A 20254-nucleotide genomic window follows, 5' to 3' on the forward strand; every position below is an offset into this window, starting at 1 on the left:
TATAAATTTAATGTATTGATGGTGCTTTTAAAGGTATTAGAAAATGCCTGCATTTTTTATATTTTGTGTTTTTATTTTCTTTACATCCCAAAAAAACCAAAATGATGCATTAAACAACATTACCAATATTACTTAAAATATACCTTATTACCAACCATAGACGGATGAGACAACCGAGAAGTCCAATCGCCGACCAAACACGGCCTGGACCGACTAGCCCAACCACTTTAGAACGCACTCTCTTATTGGGTGACAGAGGTCATGTGACCAGTGCAATGAAGTGCATCATTCTCCTTAACAGCGTTGCCACATTTAGTAGATATCTACTGTTTTGGTATATTTTTGATATTATCTAAAAAATTCTAGTAGGCAATGTTTTTTATTAGATGTTTGGTATATTTCAATATTTTGTTATCACTAAAATAAAATTTGCTTTTTAATAGTATTCACCCCATTTCTAAATTAATTTTCAGACATTTTGTTACAATTTCCCAATGTCATTACCGAAAATAAGATTCACGACGTAGATGATGATAATAGATAGACAGAGAATAGACAAGGCGGAAACGGCGGGTTCGTTGGGAAAATATTCCCATGAGATATTTTTGCATAATCACATTCGTGCGACATCCCAGAATAAGGTTCAAGAAGTCGCCCACGAGAAAAGTGGGCCAATTTTTTTTTAACAATTTTTTTTTAATCAAATTGCAAAAACAAATATTTTGGCCCGGGCTAATTTTTTTTAGATTTTTTGGACCGTTCTGGACAAAAAAGGTCTCTTATAATTTTTCTCTAAAGTTGATCTTTTTCGAGTTAGAAGCAAGTTAAAATTTGAAAAACGCGAAAATGGCCATTTTTAAGGCTTAATAAGTCGGTCAAAAATTATTATTTTGAAAGTCAGAAAGTGACTAAATCAAAGTTTAAAGTCACCGTTACATGATCCCGAAGAAATCTGTTTCATTAATTTACTACTAAGCTGTTATTTTTAATTAATAACAATGAGTGGTTGTATCGTATTGACGCTGCTGTAAATGTGAGTGCGAGGACTGCTGGAATAGCTTCTCTCTCGCACTCAGCATTTACAGCCCCGCACACGTGAATGGCGCTTATTATTATTACTTAAAAATAACAGCTTAGTAATAAAATAATGACGAAAATTTCTTCAGGATCTTGTAGGGGGGGCTTCAAACTTTGATTTAGTCATATATTGACTTTCATAATAATAACTTTTAAACGAGTTATTAAGCCTTGAAAATCGCCATTTTTCGTTTTTTTCAATTTTAAATTGCTTATAAGTCGAAAACGATCAACTTTAGAGAAAAATTATTAGAGACCTTTTTTGTCCAGAATGGTCCAAAAAATTAAAGAAAAAATTGTTCGGGCCAAAAATATTGATTCTTGCAATTTGATTAAAAAAAATTGTTAAAAAAAATTGGCCCACTTTTCACTTGGGCGACTTCTTGAACCTTATTCTGGGATGTCTCACGAATGTGATTATGCAAAAAAATTTCATGGGAATATTTTTCCCTTTGAACCCGCCGTTTTCGCCTTGTCTAGAAATGAAACTAGTAAATACCAGATCTAAATAAGGAAATCTTCATATAATTGGTTTGGAGAATTTTCAAAATTATTGTAACGCTCGGTTTCATAATCAGTTTTTTAAATTTTAAGTAAGTTGGTACCTCTACCTTTATCACAATTCATATATGGGTAAATGTCAACTTTAAAGTGAACTTTACTTAAATGTTTACTTTAAGTTGATTATGAAATCGGGCGATTTTGACAGGTAACCGTTAACACAGATTTTACTGTATTTACAGGGCCTAAAAAGAATCTACTGATTTCTATTGATTTTTTGAAAGCAAAACTACTATCCGCTGCAAGATAATTCGGATGGAATTCAGACAGAATATGTACAAAAAGTACATATTTTGTCGGAGTTTCAGCCAAATTATCTTGCAACGGATATAGTACTGAAAGAGTAAGAACTGGCCTGGCAACCCTGTCTAGCAAAGCTGATACAAAGATTAGAGCTTATCAAATCTACTGATAAAACAATGGACAATGGAGAAACCAGCTAATAAAAAACAAATAAACAGGTTGTTAAATAAATCGAAAATTTCCAGCAAAATAAAATATAAAATAATAAGAAAAAAGTAAGGTTATAAAGTAAATTCTTTTTTTGCTCCTGAAGTTGCCGTAAACGTGTCACATATCTATAGAACTATACGTAAAGGCCCTGTGGTCGTGAAAGACAACTACCTAGTCGGCCAGAAAACCCATGGGCGTAAATTAGTTTAGCATTATAACGTTTTTAAGTAGTTGCGATTGTTGAAAAAACTTGACTGTGATATGTAGTTGTCACATAATAGTAATAACTTAGTTGCCCATGTAACTAAAGATATTACTTAACGTTGTAACATCGTAATGTCAGTCGGGTCAGTGGCGTAGCTAGGGTGGGGCGGAGGGGGCGGTCCGCCCCGGGTGTCACCCTTTTGGGGGTGACACCCGAGAGACCCGCTCACAAAAGAATGAATCGTTAATTTGTAACTCTACCCACTTTATAATCAAAATACAATTCGATATTATTTTGTATACACACGAAACCGAGAAAAGTCGAGGTCAAAGAGGCATTTCTTTGATTTTTCCGTTAAAAGGAAAAAAACAGTTATTGATCTAAATAACGATATTCTCAAGAAGCTTGAAATTGATGATTGAAGCTTGATATATGAAGTGCCGTTCACAGGGATACAATAATGCAGCTGTGAAGAGCGGCGTACATGGAGGAATACAAGCTATTATTAAGGGCGTAGGCGCAAAATTTCGCGCAAATTTGTTTTAAATGTTTTAAAAAACATTTTGTTTCGAGTCCTGAGAAAACGAATAAGTATTTTTGGAAAATTTACACGCAGAATGAAAGATTGCATTATTTCCCGGGGTCGAAAGTCCCTGAAAACTTCTATAATGTTTTTAATAAGTTACAGGGGTGAAAAAAAAGAGAAAATTTAGTGTGATTTTTAATTTTAAATATCTCATTCCAAAGAAACTTTTTGGTTATTTCGAAAGATTTTCGGCCCTAGGTACCTAATAATGTAATCTTTGATTACGCGTTTAAATTTTTCAAAAATACTTGTTAGTTTTCTAAGGATTCGAAAAAAATGAATTCATTTAAAACACATTGACGCGAAAATTTGCGCCTACACCCTTAAAGCAAAAAACAAAAAGAACATTTTCGTTGGATGTATTGATCATACCAATGATTTTTGTGGCTAGCACTCTTTTGCGAACAATACATCCTGAGTAACTTTTATCAGAACTGTAGAGGAAAATTTTTAATTTTTTTTCTGCTTCCACTAGCTGCTGGGATGGGAAGTGCTTATTTAACACAGCAATGCATCTGTTAAACGACTTTCCACAACGCGTTTGAGTACTCACTATGCTGCAGTTAAAGTGTTTGGAGAATATTTTGATAGTTTTATTGCTGCAATTGAGGAACTATGTCATCAAAAAGAAAATTTAGACACCAGAAGTGCATATAGACATACCCTATTGATGCCCGACGTGTGTAATTTCACATTTCTTTGTCATCTTTTCCTTTGGAATGATGTTCTAAGAGGAACCAATTTTTGTCAAATTTAATTTCAAAGTTAAGGCATAACCATTGATCAATCTGCGACCAAAATAGTTGCATTTTACATTGAAGAAAAACGTGAGCATATTATAGATGAAGCAATAGATGTTGCCACGAAAAAATATGAGGACGACGATATTCCCACCGAAAAACGAATTCGACGTCAAAGACGAATGGATGGTGACCTAGCTACCGATACAGGACTGACACTTCGAATCGAACTTCAACAGGATATGTAGGATTGTTTTGACCTATTCAATTTTGAACTCGAAACCTGATCAAAGTCTATTCATAATGTGGCTTCATTGTTCGATGTTGTGCAGACACACACACTTTGATTTTCACGAACAGTTAACAATTGAAGTTAGCTGTTTCAACATTTTTTGACTTTACCATGAAGAGGTATCAGAAGCAGACCTTGTGCTAGAAATATCAAGGCTCAGAACACATTTACAAGCGACCATTATCACAGCATCTAAATGGTTAGTTGTAGACTTTTTAACGTTCCTTGTGCAGTGGGTTTTCATGGAATATCTCCCAAACTTAATGGTCGCATTAAAATTAATATAACCATTTGTGTATCGGTTACTTCATGTGAGAGATGTTTTAGTAAGCTAAAATTAATCAAGAAATACTTGCTAGCAAAACTGGCGCAAAAAAGGCTAAATAACCTCGGTTTATTAACTATAATTCTTAATTTTTTCATTATTCAAAACATACGTTTATAGTATTTCCGTTGATTTTAACAATCCTTAGATATTTTTAGGATTTGGGGTGACACCATTTTCGTTGGATGTATTGATCATACCAATGATTTTTGTGGCTAGCACTCTTTTGCGAACAATACATCCTGAGTAACTTTTATCAGAACTGTAGAGGAAAATTTTTAATTTTTTTTCTGCTTCCACTAGCTGCTGGGATGGGAAGTGCTTATTTAACACAGCAATGCATCTGTTAAACGACTTTCCACAACGCGTTTGAGTACTCACTATGCTGCAGTTAAAGTGTTTGGAGAATATTTTGATAGTTTTATTGCTGCAATTGAGGAACTATGTCATCAAAAAGAAAATTTAGACACCAGAAGTGCATATAGACATACCCTATTGATGCCCGACGTGTGTAATTTCACATTTCTTTGTCATCTTTTCCTTTGGAATGATGTTCTAAGAGGAACCAATTTTTGTCAAATTTAATTTCAAAGTTAAGGCATAACCATTGATCAATCTGCGACCAAAATAGTTGCATTTTACATTGAAGAAAAACGTGAGCATATTATAGATGAAGCAATAGATGTTGCCACGAAAAAATATGAGGACGACGATATTCCCACCGAAAAACGAATTCGACGTCAAAGACGAATGGATGGTGACCTAGCTACCGATACAGGACTGACACTTCGAATCGAACTTCAACAGGATATGTAGGATTGTTTTGACCTATTCAATTTTGAACTCGAAACCTGATCAAAGTCTATTCATAATGTGGCTTCATTGTTCGATGTTGTGCAGACACACACACTTTGATTTTCACGAACAGTTAACAATTGAAGTTAGCTGTTTCAACATTTTTTGACTTTACCATGAAGAGGTATCAGAAGCAGACCTTGTGCTAGAAATATCAAGGCTCAGAACACATTTACAAGCGACCATTATCACAGCATCTAAATGGTTAGTTGTAGACTTTTTAACGTTCCTTGTGCAGTGGGTTTTCATGGAATATCTCCCAAACTTAATGGTCGCATTAAAATTAATATAACCATTTGTGTATCGGTTACTTCATGTGAGAGATGTTTTAGTAAGCTAAAATTAATCAAGAAATACTTGCTAGCAAAACTGGCGCAAAAAAGGCTAAATAACCTCGGTTTATTAACTATAATTCTTAATTTTTTCATTATTCAAAACATACGTTTATAGTATTTCCGTTGATTTTAACAATCCTTAGATATTTTTAGGATTTGGGGTGACACCATGGATTACCGCCCCGGGTGTCACCCATGCTAGCTACGCCACTGAGTCGGGTTAGGGGTCGTTGGCCGAAACAACTGAAAATGCTCTCGGGCAACGTTATATACAGTGCATTTGTTTGTACTGACAACCAATGCGTCGAAAAATTGCTACTTGGGAGCTGCCCCCCCTTCAGTTTTTACAGTACTTTTGTACTATAATTTTCGTTAAAAAGGCACGTTATCTTGTTTATTCACCGGTTGTGTTCCCTTGCCCCCCACTTTTTTTGGTGTAGAACCGCCCCTGTATAAGCTGAATATGTACAGAAACTGAGGGTGTCCAACAATGGGCACATTTGACATAATGTTCAAATACATTTTTGCTATATTTTATATAAATGTCTTAAAACAATTTTAAAAACTTATATAAATAATATAATAATTAAGCTCCAAATTTTTGGAGCCTAAATTTTGAAAAATGTTTGTAGCATAATGTTTAATGGTATCAACTTTTCCGCGAGCTCATTTGATACATATTTCCAAGTACTTTGACAAGTGTCAGTAAATATATTTTATAAAATGCACCGTTTTCCCGTTATTTGAGCTTGAATACATAGATTTGGGTACTAGCCGAAAAAAATATACATTCCATCACCTATAACTCACTTTTTATTAATTCTCAAAGGTTTTTCGAATAGCAAATCTCTTTTATTTTTTATTATCTTCAATTTTGGTAATCGTAACTATTTTGATTAAACTTACAGTTTTTGAATTATTTACGAAAAACCGCTTTACATCATGCATTTATTTCACGAAAAATTCAAATTTTTGATCTTTAATAACTCAAAAAGTATTGATTTATTTTAATAATTAGAGGTAATAAATTTTGCTTAAAATTTGTCCCTCAATCGATTAGTGGGGTTATTTTTAATAAAATAGTTCTCACCTCTGAGAAGGGGTGGCATCCACCCCCAGGGTAAAAGCGCACGTTGGCACCATATCAGTTTTATTTCTTGAGGTATGCTCTAACTACTCACCAATTTAATTTTCATGTAAATTGATGGAGGTTTAACAAAATAGGAGGTGAAAACCTTTAATGACTGCGTTAACTTTCCCCTTTCATCCCTTATTGCTACTCCCTGTATCCACTGAGGTGTCAGCCTGAAAGGGGTCCTAATTATCAACATACAATAGACACATTTCACATGCCAAACTTACTTATGACGATGATTTCTCGCCTCTAGCTCTTAGACTATAATCACATCTTCAAAAGCTCTGTTTTGAAGCAAATCACATTCTATCGAAAATAACGACAAGGTGTTTAAACACTGTGTTTATTATTAATATTAATCCATCTTGAAGCATTGTACTTCTTAATTTCATTTTTATTCATTTTAATTTGTAGAAAGAGCGTTTCCCTACTGCAGTTTGTTTCGATTATGCTTAAAAATATTCTCAGTGCCATTTCTATGTTAGGAAAGGTGTCTCAGATTTGTTCTATTTTAAAAAGATGATACTTGTATTTCCAGATTACTATTTACTTTAATTAATTTAGATACCCGATTCGGCTATCATTCAGTAATGTAGAGACTAGGCGGCCCCACAACCAATTGTGGGGCCCTGGGTAAGTGCTCAGTGTGCCCAATGCAAAAGAAGGGCATGTTATTTATTAAAGTAATGGATGAGCCTATGAATTTATCAGTTTGTAGGTACCTACCTCATTTTGTGAGAATAATATATATCGAATTATTAGTAATAACACAATTAGTAGAATATACGTAAGACGTACTTCTTTTTTAATTAAATAATTTACCAATTAAAATTAAATTAATTTACCACTTAAAAACAAACCAACACAAGCATTCCACGTAAACACAGTAAAAATAGTCTACTATCGGACTACCTCCAACGTTGCCAATTTTCTCATTTCACGGCTGGCTCCGCTGGCTGTGGTTTAATAACCCTTTGTATAAAAATAAAAACAAAGTGACAAAGATTTGACATTTGTCAACTTCAAAAGTCAATGTGGAAAATACATAGTTGAAAATGAAAATAGAAGCCAAATGTTTTTAAAGTTGATACTAAAGTAAAATCAAAAAAATTTGTAACAAATTAAACAATGGAAGTAATGTGCAATAATTTCATGCCCGGAGATAGCAGGTTAGTTGAGCAGTTGGTGTCAGAACTCAAATCCCAGGGTATATTCGATCAATTCCGCAAAGAATGCATCTCAGATGTAGATACTAAGCCAGCTTACCAGAACCTGAGACAAAGGGTTGAAGGAAGTGTCTCTACATTTTTGAAAGGGCAGACTTGGAGTGTTGAACTTAACAAGAATCAACTTCGGGAACAACTACGAAAAAACCTCCAAGAGTATGTATTTTTTTTATTTGTCACCTTGGAGAGCCTTTTCTTTATTTTTTTTTATTATCTTTAATATCCCCTGTAAATTGTTAAAAACAAGACATGACCGTATTTCCGTTAGTTAGATTTTACAGCTATTTTGGTATCTTTTTTATGATTGTTTATCTTCCTTTAGTGTATGTGTGTGTACTATACTTTGTATGCATCTATATTTGCAGCACCCAATAGTATCCAAAATTCCTGCAGTTTTGCAAAATGTAATAAACAAATGTCAAATTACTGTTTGCTTGTAACCTTGGAACACTGTCTAGTATTGATTTATTTGCAGTGTGCCTGGATGTACATTAGTGTCATTTTGATATGTCACTATGGTTTTGGGGTAATTGTTTCATACTCATTTTTAGGCATATTATGTGACAATTGTGTAAAATATAGTAGAAACCCTTGGTATATTTGCTAATCTTAAAATTAGCCTGCTTGGTGAATTTAATATGATCAAATGAATGGAGCAAATGAGTAGTGAGTTACATTGACTGCAGTGGGGCAATCACGGGATCCAGAGATCTGGTAACTTAAATTATTAGGATAATTAGATTCTTAGGTATTTCTTAGATATTTTAATAGAGACTCAAAAAGTATTACAGCACATTGGGACCATCAATACCCATATAAAATCAATAACTAAATTTGGTCTAAACTGATGACTTTTAAGTATAATGTATAAAATATTGAAAGTGTTTACGTCCATTAATTTGTGATATACCTTCTTCGAGACTTGTCTTTTATTTTGTGTGCCAGTTTTCACCCCTCTTTCATTTAAATCTGTTAATACTTACTGTCTGGCCAGTTCCACCAAAGTATTAATGTTTCTTTTTTATTCCAATCTACATTGTTTATCATCTGTTTAGAACTTAGGATCAACTCTTCCTCATCAAATATCAAATTTTATCAGTCTTATACAAGGTAAGTATGGTAAAAAATATGAATTGTGCTCAAGAGTACAGTACTTACCTTTATATTTCACAATATCGAAAATTGTTATTATGAATTAAAAACTATGTTTTAATATGTAATTACACCCAATTTAGAAAGTTTTCTCAATTTACCAATATCAAACATCATTTTATTTAAATTTTATGTTTATATAGGATGACACAGTTAGGTTGTAATGGTAATTAGGTACATCTTTCACCTAAAAATTCTTAATGTTTCAATCACCACTGTGGAGATCGTTGCCAAAAGTGACAATTTAAGAAGACAATAATTTTGACAATGATCTCCAAGTGGAGATCGAAATGTTAAATATTTTTAGGTAAAATATGTAATTATAATTGAAGACCAAAGTGGAAGAAGGGGATATATGGGCGGTTAAAGTTTTTATTCCTCTACTTTTATCATGAAAATATTGTTTGTGTTATTTGACTTTATTTATATTGCTATAAGCATTCCTTTACATATAATGTTGATAATTTGTTTTTATTTTTAGTATTTTTTCAAAAAATAAATAAAACTGTGCATACCACCTTCTTCCATTAATTTTAGTTTGTATAACTATCCTTTATCTGAATGGATGAAGGGGGTATGTTGAATGAAATAATACTCTATAATCAGTTTTACCTAAACATATGCAATTGAACACAAAATAATCTTCTTCATGTTCCATGCTCGATTATTGAGTGTTGGCTATCAAATTGGCTATTGTAATTTTGTTGACGGCAGTTCGGAAAAGGGATGCAGAGGATCTGTTAAACCATTCTCACAGGTTTCTAAGCCATGACAGTCTTCTTCGACCTGGCCCTTCTTCCGTCTACCTTGCCTTGTATTATTAAATGGAGTATATTATACAGAGTGAGTTTTATTTATGGAAAGCCTCAATTATCTGGGAAACGGCTTGCACGATTTTTCATGGAGTTTGGTGAGTAAGGGTTTTCTAATGGGTACAGTGGTAATTACATTGTTGTCAGATTCCATTTTTCTGGAAATCTAATGAACTCTCTTATTTAAAATGGAACACCCTGTATATTGTTTGCGTTTTGAAGTCCTAAGACATGCTGATTATTTTTCGTGTTATAGTCCCTATACCTAAATGCCATAATTTTGGACTTATTCTGCTGTGCTTAGCCAAAACGCCGTATCTGCAGAGACATCACATTCGAGTAAAATCGATTTTAGTTTAACCCTCCCGTCACTCGCAGCAATTTTTTGTGATCGAATACTCACGCACGGTGCAGAAGACCGGGTCCAAAAATATGGGTCAGCAATACTTGAAAATTTTTTTTTTGCAAAATCGTGTACAATTATATTATTTAATGAATATATGATTATATGTTTTTGTAGATGTGCATTTGTGTCAACATTATACAGGGTGTCCCGATAAGATTGGTCATAAATTATACCACAGATTCTGGGGTCAAAAATAGATTGATTGAACCTCACTTACCTATATACAATAGTGCACACAAAAAAAGTTACAGCCCTTTGAAGTTACAAAATGAAAATCGATTTTTTTTCATATATCGAAAACTCTCAGAGATTTTTTATTGAAAATGGACATGCGGTATTTGTATGGCAGCAACATCTTAAAAAAAAATTTAAGTGATTTTTGTGCACCCCATAAACATTTTATAATGGGGTTTTGTTCCCTTAAACCCCCCCAAACTTTTATGTACGTTCCAATTGAATTATTATTGTGGCACCATTAGTTAAACACAATGTTTCTAAAACTTTTTTGCCTCTTAGTACTTTTTCGATAAGTCAGTGTTTATCGAGATATTTTGAATACTTGTCGAATCCACCACATATTTGTATATGGTTAAGTACGGTTACAGAGACCTGTTAATAATCTGAAAATTTATTTATAATTTACATTTTTAGGTATATTTTGAAAAAGAAGCTACATCTCGATAAAAGGTGACATAAAAAAAAAGACTAAGAGGCAAAATTCTTAAAAACACTGTGTTTAACTAATGGTACCACAATAATAGTTTAATTGGAACGAACACAAACATTTGGGAGGTTTAAAGGAACAAAACCCCCATAAAATTTTTACTTTAATATATTGAAAAAGAAGCCGCATCTCGATAAAAACTGGCTTATTGAAAAAATACTAGGAGGCAAAAAAGTTTTAAAAACGTTGTGTTTAACTAATGGTACCACAATAATGAATTAATTGGAACATACACAAAAGTTTGGGGGGTTTAAGGGAACAAAATCCCCATAAATTTTTTATGGGGTGGACAAAGTTCACCATAATTTTGTTTTAAGATGTTCCTGCCATAAGAATGATACGTGTCCATTTTCAATAAAAAATCTGTAATAGTTTTCGATATATTGAAAATAATCGATTTTCATTTTGTAACTTCAAAGGGCTGTAACTTTTTTTATGAGCACATTTGTACTAAGGTAAGTTAGGTTCAATCGAACTATTTTTGACCCCAGAATGTGTGGTATAATTTATGACCAATCTTTTTGGGACACCCTGTATTACTTTAACAAAAAGTAACTTTGTTCATCATCATTTTCATATGTTTCCTCGTCAGTCGATACTTCCTCAAATAATTTTAATATTCTTTGCTTCTCCTTCTCGTAATGCATATCTAAATATAAATAACCAAATATATAAACATTAAAAGTAAGAAAAAGATCTTAAATTACCTTACTAATTAAAACTTACTACTTTTAATTACCTTACTAATTAATAGGTGTTGTCTAATAATAACATGAAACGACTCTCGATCTCCGATCACACACTCTACCACTGAGCTATTCCCCAGCCTTACACCTAAAGGTAGAAAGGCTTAGGACTAAGTAAAAAAAAAGTCTAATAATAAAAGTACAATAATACTCTTTTTTACACTGCACGTGGACTTCACCCACAGTTGACTGATAACTGAAGAGGTATATGCACCAGCAATTCAAAATCTCCACTACAATCAGAGTTATAGGAAGTTATTTAGAGGGCCGGTCTCATACACAGTGTGTGAGTAACGGAGGGTTAAGAATTTGTATACATTTACACAGGATACGGCATAAGATGCGGTGTGTTTAATGTGTTTTGGCTTAACTTACGTCATTTTTAGTAAGCAAATAAGATAAATATGCACATTTGGGTTAGAAAGAAGTAAAAATTTCATTTTTTCAGATTTTTGCAGATACGGCGTTTTCGCTAAGCACGGCAGTATTGCTACATTTATTTAAAAAAAAAAAATTAAACAAATTATAAAAATCAATTTTTTCGGCCCGGGTAGACATTATTTTAGGTTCTTTTGTTCATTGGAAACAAAAAAGGACTTTTGTAATTTTTCTCTAAAGTTAATCGTTTTTGAGTTATAAACAATTTAAACCTGAAAAAAATGAAAAATGTTTCATACCTCCTTCTTCTAATCAAGAATCGTATTTTACATGTTACATACCACCTTCATCCACTAGAATATCTCTTATTAATCTTTTTAGAGGTACAGTACTTATAAGTGTCATATGATAGTGAAGTTACATACCACCTTCATTCACTAGTAAACTCAGAATTTTAGAACTTGTGACATACCCCCTTCTTCCACTTAGGTCTTCAATTACAACCTAACTGTGGCTAATCCCATATAAACGTAACAAGAAAAGGTAACAAAAAATTAAGTAAGAACAAAGATAACAAAGAAAAGTTGACGAACCAGGCTAGTGAAGATATGAGTAAAAGAAACAGCAAAATTAAAATATCAACACATAAAAAGATTAACCTGCAATATAGCAAAGAAAATGGACATAGAAAAATATCGTGACCTCAAAGAAAAAGAAATGTTAAGAATATGAACTTGGAACTTACGAGGTGTATATGAAGAATGGGAAAGGGCATTACATAATTTAAAGAATGAAGCAGAAAAATATAAAATGAATATAATTGCTGTACAAGACACACTTTAATAAAGAATACTAGAATATCAGATTCAGAGAATTATGTACTATTTACAAGTGATCGAGAAACAAGAGTTAAAAGAAAAGTTGGTGGCAATATCAGATAAAATGTGCTACCTAGAGTTAGAAGGTTACAATATGTCTATTCTAAATGTGCATGCACCAACAGAAGAAAAAACAGAAACCGAGAAAGACCAATTCTATGAAATCTTAGAAGAAACATATAAGCTAAACAGAAATAGCATAAGAATGGTAATAGGGGATGCAAATGCCAAGATCAGATGAGAACAGATGTACAAACATGTTACAGGAGGAGAAAGTAAACATAAAACATGAGGTTATTAATGAAAACGGCATATGACTAATAGAATTTTTTTTTATTAACTCCATTGAGTACAACAATCTGCCCATTGGGCATTAAGCATTTGTTATGGTAAAAAATACAGACATGTAGAGAGTTACTCCAGTGAGTAACCTCTTTACAATTCTAAAATTAAAATTTTATTGGTTTGAATCAGTGATGTAAAATTTCCAGAAAGATTCAGAAACTTTCCGGGAATATTGGAAACTTTCGGAAATTTATGGAAATATTGCATTTTTATTACAAGTACTTATTATAATAAATTATACAAATCAGTAGTTAGCTTTACTTTATGTTGTGGTATTACGACTACAGAAAAATCTGTTAAAAATTAAATGTCCAAAAATACTTTTAAAATTTATTTAACCTAAAAAAAATACTCTGAATATTTTTGTTATTAGTCAGTATATTATTTAAAACAAAAAAAGTTATTTTATTTAAAAAAATATTAAAATAATAAAGATAACACACAATAAACAAACCAAAATTGATTATATAGGAACTTACTTCAGGTAATCTGTATTCCTATATAGTATTAAAGCAGGAACGTTTTTCTTAACTAATAATAACAAAAGACACTAGAAAACTTCTTAGGAGTAATAATTATAAAATATATAAATGTAAGAGTCTATTCTTGTGAGTCAGAGAAGTTTTCTTCACACAAGCTGGACTCTGTATTATGAAGAGTCTGTCTCCATCTTGCTTAAACTTTCATTTTCTGATATAGATTTAGAGTCTTGGCCTGGTTCCAACAGATGAGTTATAGAAAGGCTCTCATCACATAGGTACCATTTTTTCATGTTTACGATCTATTAGGAGTTTTTCATTATGAGCCATTATACATTAACTTCAGTGCTCTATCTATTTCTCCTTTAATTATTGTGTTTGAAAGAGTATGTGCTATAATTACACTCTATTTCAGCATAGGAACCTGGTTACCCCAGTATTGTAATTGCCAAATCTTTTAAAGAAGTTTTGGTGCACATTCCTTGTCATCAGCTTATACAATCTACTGATCGTGCTGAATGCAAAATAAAATCCATTGACCAAAGGTCTGCTTTTGCACAGAACATTGTTAGTTCTGTAAAAATGTTTTCTTTTTCTTCAATAAACTTGGGATGGATGGTTAATAACTTGTCTATACACTGCAAAGCTATTATATGTCCTTCACCAATGAGGCTTTGTCCTGTTAAAGAAGAATCAAGTAAATTTGCAGCATGGTGCACAGGCTTCACTGCCAATTCTATTTTCTAATTTAGATAAGCATTCCTTTTCCTCAAACTTACTGATTGGAAGTAATGGAATATTCTCGATAAAAATATTTTCTGTATCCTTAAATGCCTGGACAACCTGGGATAATTTACAATATTGCCTTCCAATAAAGTATGAACATAATCTATTTTACAATTGGTGTTAGCACAACTGATACTTTTTGCAACTTTATCCAAAATATTTCATCATCCAAACAGTTTTGTTTAAAATTCCGTGAAAATTTTCTATTTTCTCTCTCTACGACCATAAGCATCGGTAAAGCACTTATAGACTCAATAACGTTATTTATACAAATTAAGGAGTGAATCCCATCTAGTATTTACAGGAAGTTTTAATGATATAACTTTATTGTAGTTTTGAATTTTTTCTTTTTATTTATTATTTCTCTTTTAAAATATTCCCATGCATTAAACCTATATACTACAATCACAATAAAGATACACTAGAAATAAACAAAGCAAGACACATTGAATGTTCGAAGAGGACTCCCAAATCATGATTTACAATGTATATACAGTGGAACCCCGATAAGTCGGCCCCCGATAACCCGGAAGTCCGGCTAACCCGGACCGATTTTCATCAGATAAACATTTTGATTTTCAATATTTTGTATTTTTCAATTTAATTGTGGCTTATTTCCAATCAAAATAGTTAATTATCAGACAAACCTTTCAACAATAAAAATGTATGTAATATAATATTTGAGAGATAATGTGTATGTGTGTAATTTGAACTATACGATATTAAAAATGACTCATAGAACACGCCGCAGAAACAACAGCCACCTGTCTGTAGTATCTATTCCTTTTTATTTCAAACTGTCAGCATTGTTTAGGAAAGACTATTTAAAAAATTCTTTTATAAACAATGGTATTTAGTATTGTGTGTCTTGTATTGTTCGCTTCCATTTGCTTACGTTTGGGTTTGGTGTTTTTTTTAGTAATTTTAATGAGTAGGTATGTGCATATTTATAAATATATTTCATGTTATTTCAATTCTAACGGAGTTTAGCTGTAAGTATACCGTATTTTATTAATTTTTACCATATTCTCCGGCTATCTCGGATTTTCGATAACCCGGATTGGTCGCGGTCCCGATTAATCCGAGTTATCGAGGTTCCACTGTACATTGTAAATCCCAAATCATGATTTGCAAAGTTGATACATTGTAAATCATCATTCGGTTTCGGGAGTACTCCTCGTAACATTCAACGTGTCTTGGTTTGTTTATTTCTAGTACATCTTTATTGTGATAGAGCTTTGGGTATTTTTAGTATAAAAATAATGAAGGTAATGTTCAAAACAATGTTCATTTTTTTTGTACTTAGCAGTAGTATAGGTTCGCTGGTCGTGTGAATTAAATAGCGCTACTTACATTTAAATTCAAATTATGTCACTGACTCTTATGTCTAAAAGGCTCTTGGAAATATTCTCAAAAGTTCTCGGAAGTATTATGGAAAGTTCTCGGAACCACTCTTGAAAGTTCTCGGAAATATTCTCGAGAATTTTCCATTGAAAGTTTCCGGGAATATTCGCGGTCAAGAGAATATTTCCATTTTTTATAGGCGAATATTCTCGGAAACTTTTTAATGTTCGCGAATATTCGCTTGGAAATATTCTTGACTCACATCACTAGTTTGAATACACTTAATATGTTCAGTTGGACAAGTCGGACGGCAATTGCTGTTTTAGTCTACGCACTTCAAAGATGTCCCGCACATTTAGTTGTCGAGCCAACGCATTAGGATGCACTAGCACTCTTCACAGTATTTAGCACTAAAGCGTTGTATGGCTCTTTCATGGATTCTAGGGGGATGTCGTGTTGAATCACCTCGTTGGATACATAGTATGGCGCATTGACTATGGCACGCAGCACCTTGTTTTGGAATGGGATAAGATGTTTGTATGGGATACGCTAGCAGTGCCCCATAGCTAAATCCCATAAGTCCATATGGGCTTGAGGATGGACTTGTAGAGTAAAATTTTGTTATCCAAAGATAGTTTTGAATTACGACCAATGAGCCAATACATATTTCTCAACTTTAGTCCAAGCTGTTTTCGTTTGTTAAAAATATGTTTTTTCCAAGTTAGACAGCGATCCAAGTGCATGCCGAGATATTTAGCGTCCTCAGATTGAGGAATTATACAGGGGGCATGTTTCTCTACGTAGCGTGAATGTAACATGTATTGACTTAGTTCCATTAGATTTGATTCGCCATACTTTCATCCATTGCTGAATTCTATTTAGGTTTGATTAAAGATTTCTTGATGCTGTTGATGGATCTGTGTGGGATGTCAGGATAGCAGTGTCATCTGCATACGTTGCAACAGTAGTTGTACTAGATGTTGGAATGTCCGCTGTGTATAAAAGATATAGAATTGGGCCGAGAACGCTGCCTTGTGGGATGCCTGAGTGAATAGGATATATACCTTAGTGTGCTCGGTACCATGCTTCACCAGGAACTGTCTATTTTCTATGTAGGATTTTAAGAGCTGGAAGTGAGGATAAGGTAGGAGCTTCTTTAATTTTATTTGCAGTCCTATATGCCATACCTTGTCAAAAGCCTGAGATATGTTAAGGAAAGCAGCAGAACAGTATCTTTTGGCGTTAAAATCCTTGTTTATTTGGTTGACTAGCCTATGCACTTGTTCTATGGTTCCGTGTTTGTCTCGGAAACCGAATTGATGTTGTGGAATTATTTTATGTTCGTCTATTATGGTTTTTAATCTTTTTACGTACATTTTTCCAAAAACCTTTTTAAAGGTTTTAACCTTTTTTTTAATCATAGGCAAAAGGTTTATAGGCCGGTATGAAGACGCATTTTCCGGTCTTTTTCCGGGTTTAAGGATCATTAGGATTTGTGCCAGTTTCCATGAACTAGGGAAGTAGTTTAGGCGCAAGATTGCATTAAATATAAAGGTTATTAGTTTTATGCACTTATTCGAGACTTCTTTTAGAAACTTGCCAGAGATTAGGTCAAATCCAGGGGCTTTTTTGATGTTGACTTCATTTATTGTTTGTTTTACTTGGTTGACTGTAAATTTCGTGTGGGGCAAATCCATTTGGAACGGTGCTGTTAGGAATCTGGTTAGTTCTGTTTCTTCCTCTGTATACTGTAGAAGGCGTGTATGGCGTGAATACTTTTTGAAGGTGCTTACCAAAAAGATCAGCTTTTTCGTTGTCGTTCCTAGCCCAGGTGTTTGCCTCATCTTTGAATGGTAGGTTATGCTGTTGGGGCCGTTTGATTTTTTTTCGTGGCTTTCCAGAGTGAGTAATCTGTAGCTTCAGTCGGTGTTAAATTTTCTAAATATTCTTGAATTCCATGGTTTTCTTCTTCATGGATTAATTCCTTTAATTTCTTTGTTGCTTTGTTAAGTTTTTTCTTATTTTCTGCCGATCTTGACTGTTGCCAATTTTTACGTAATTGTCGTTTGTCTGAAATTTTTTGTTTAATTGTGGGAGACACAATATTTCTGTTTGGAGATGGTTCGTAGCTGGGAGTCGCATACCATGCAGCAATTTGTATGCTTTTTGTTAGGTTATCTACAGCTGATTCTAGTTGGAGTTCATTTTCCAAGGACAGATTTAGTGAGATCAGGCTGTCTAGTTTTTCTCTAAATTGGGACCAGTACTAATAGAATTTGCAGAAGAAAAACAAATGAAGATAATGGTCACCCACTTTAAAAGAAAAAATAATCATAAAGTCACATGGATGTGACCAGGAGGAAAGTATATGAATCAAATTGATCACGTTATGATAGACAAGAGCTTCGGGATCTCTGGGAGTCAGCGGATTTGAAGTTGACCGAATGAAGTGTTCAGGAGTCGCTTGGGCAAGCCGAATGCAGGGCTCAATACGACAGACTGGACACTGAAAAGCCAGAAAGTTGAGGGGCAGGGAGAAATCCTTGCGTACTCGATCGACAGGGTCTCCCTTAGGGCTTTGAAGCAGACCCAACTCAAGGCCTTTTAGAGGATGGGAAGGATAGCATTCAAGATCGTGAGGGAGACATATAGAGATAGCAAAGGTGAGAGTGATCCAAGCCAACCTTCAGCACAGTAAGGCAGCTTCTGCAGAATTTGCTGCGGCGATGGAAAGGTTTGATGTTGCTCTCATCCAAGAACCACGCAGTAGATCCGCTGAAGTACCAAGAACCTGCATAATAGCTAAAAGCAACATCAAAGTACTGCTGTTAACTAATTTCTATTCCAAGGATCTAACAGCAGTAAAACTAAAAGTTACAGAGGGAGGTACAACGAAGGAGATAATACTCGGATCAGCCTACCTGCCCTATGATGACCCACCACCACCAAGGGAATTGGAGGAGCTGATGAGAGACTGCAGTGGCAAAGGATCACAGATAATCATGGGTTGTGAACTCCAACTCGCATCACATCAGCTGTGGGAGCACCGGAAACAACGAAAGAGGTGAGCACTTACTACAATTTATTATGGAATATAATTTAGACATACTAAATGTAGGCAACAAACCTACCTTTGTGACTGCAAATAGGAAGGAGGTTATCGATATAACGATGGCGACTGCATTTGCGAGCAGCATCGTTAGGAACTGGCATGTGTCTGATGAGGCCAGTTTCTCAGACCTCAGACACATAAACTTTGAAATAATGGACTATGAGCATGAAACAGAGACTTATTGAAACCCCAGGAGAACTGATTGGGAAGCGTATCAAGAAGATCTGACATAGTTTTCGTGGGGCTATAACGAGGATAAGGAATACAATAGAGCTAGATATGGCTACTGAACAATCTCAGGATATAGTCATAGAAACCTATTCGCGGTGTGCAAGTACTTGGAGGGGATACGAGAAACGATCGTGCGCGAATAGTGGAGAAATCTTCAAACTTTCTTAAATAATTCATATTGTCAATTGAAATTGTCAAATGACGTATACTTCATACCTACTGTCATTAAAGAAGAAAAATTATATGTTGCTCCACAATATTGATATGATATGCAATTATTATATAAAAGTAAATTTAATTAATTGTATTTTGCTTGCAGTACTGCATTTTAATAACTAATTTTATTTACTACCTACAATTGTTTACCGTTTAATAACATAACCTCATCTTACTTTTTCTTCTTATAATTTTTTTTGGGCTATGGCCTTGACAATTATCCAGCAACCAGGACTAATATAATTGGCCAATATAATTAAAAGCGTTAAAAATGTTGCTGTGCTATGAAAGCAGGTGTCGCTTTTCCGAACTTGCACTGTCCCAATAAAGATAACTGTTCCCTAACAGGAGGTTCAACAGGAAAGTGCCCTGGTGGAACAATGAACTTGCTAATAGAAGGAGAGATGCGAGAAAATAATTCAATTCTGTAAAAAGATCAGGCGAGTGGAGCGAATATCGCAAAGCTCTGACTGAATATAACAAAGCTCTAAGGAAAGCCAAAAGAGTATCGTGGAGGAAGCACTGCGAAGAGATAGAACAGACTGCAGAAGTGGCTAGACTCCAAAAGATTCTCTCGAAAGAACCTAAGAGCAATATGTCGCCACGCTCCAGATGGAGTCAGGCGACTACACACAGACCAGTAAAGAGACGCTGAGGGAACTTTTCCATGTTCACTTCCCTGGGTCAGTAACCAGAATGATGACACCAGAAGTTCTACAGCAAGAAGGACTAGTTACCATGAGATATGGAAATAGGGGAAGCTGGAGAGCTGCAAAAGAGATGGTGACACCAGACAAAATAAAATGGGCAGTACGTTCATTTAAACCAATAAAATGGGCAGTAAGTTCATTTATA

General features: G+C 33.9%; 1 protein-coding gene across 4 annotated transcripts in view; it reads left to right on the forward strand.

The window, feature by feature from the left end:
- Positions 1 to 7581: 7581 nt before the first annotated feature.
- Positions 7582 to 20254, forward strand: part of LOC114349496 (biorientation of chromosomes in cell division protein 1-like 1) — a 67015-nt gene continuing 54342 nt past the window's right edge. For all 4 annotated transcript variants that reach the window (XM_028299885.2, XM_028299887.2, XM_028299886.2 and 1 more), the window contains exon 1: positions 7582 to 7946. In XM_028299885.2, the coding sequence (XP_028155686.1) occupies positions 7693 to 7946 (254 nt within the window). In that variant the 5' untranslated portion in view covers positions 7582 to 7692. The remainder of the gene's footprint in view (positions 7947 to 20254) is intronic.

The sequence above is a fragment of the Diabrotica virgifera genome, chromosome 2 (genome assembly GCF_917563875.1).
Source record: "Diabrotica virgifera virgifera chromosome 2, PGI_DIABVI_V3a".
NCBI lineage: Eukaryota > Metazoa > Arthropoda > Insecta > Coleoptera > Chrysomelidae > Diabrotica > Diabrotica virgifera.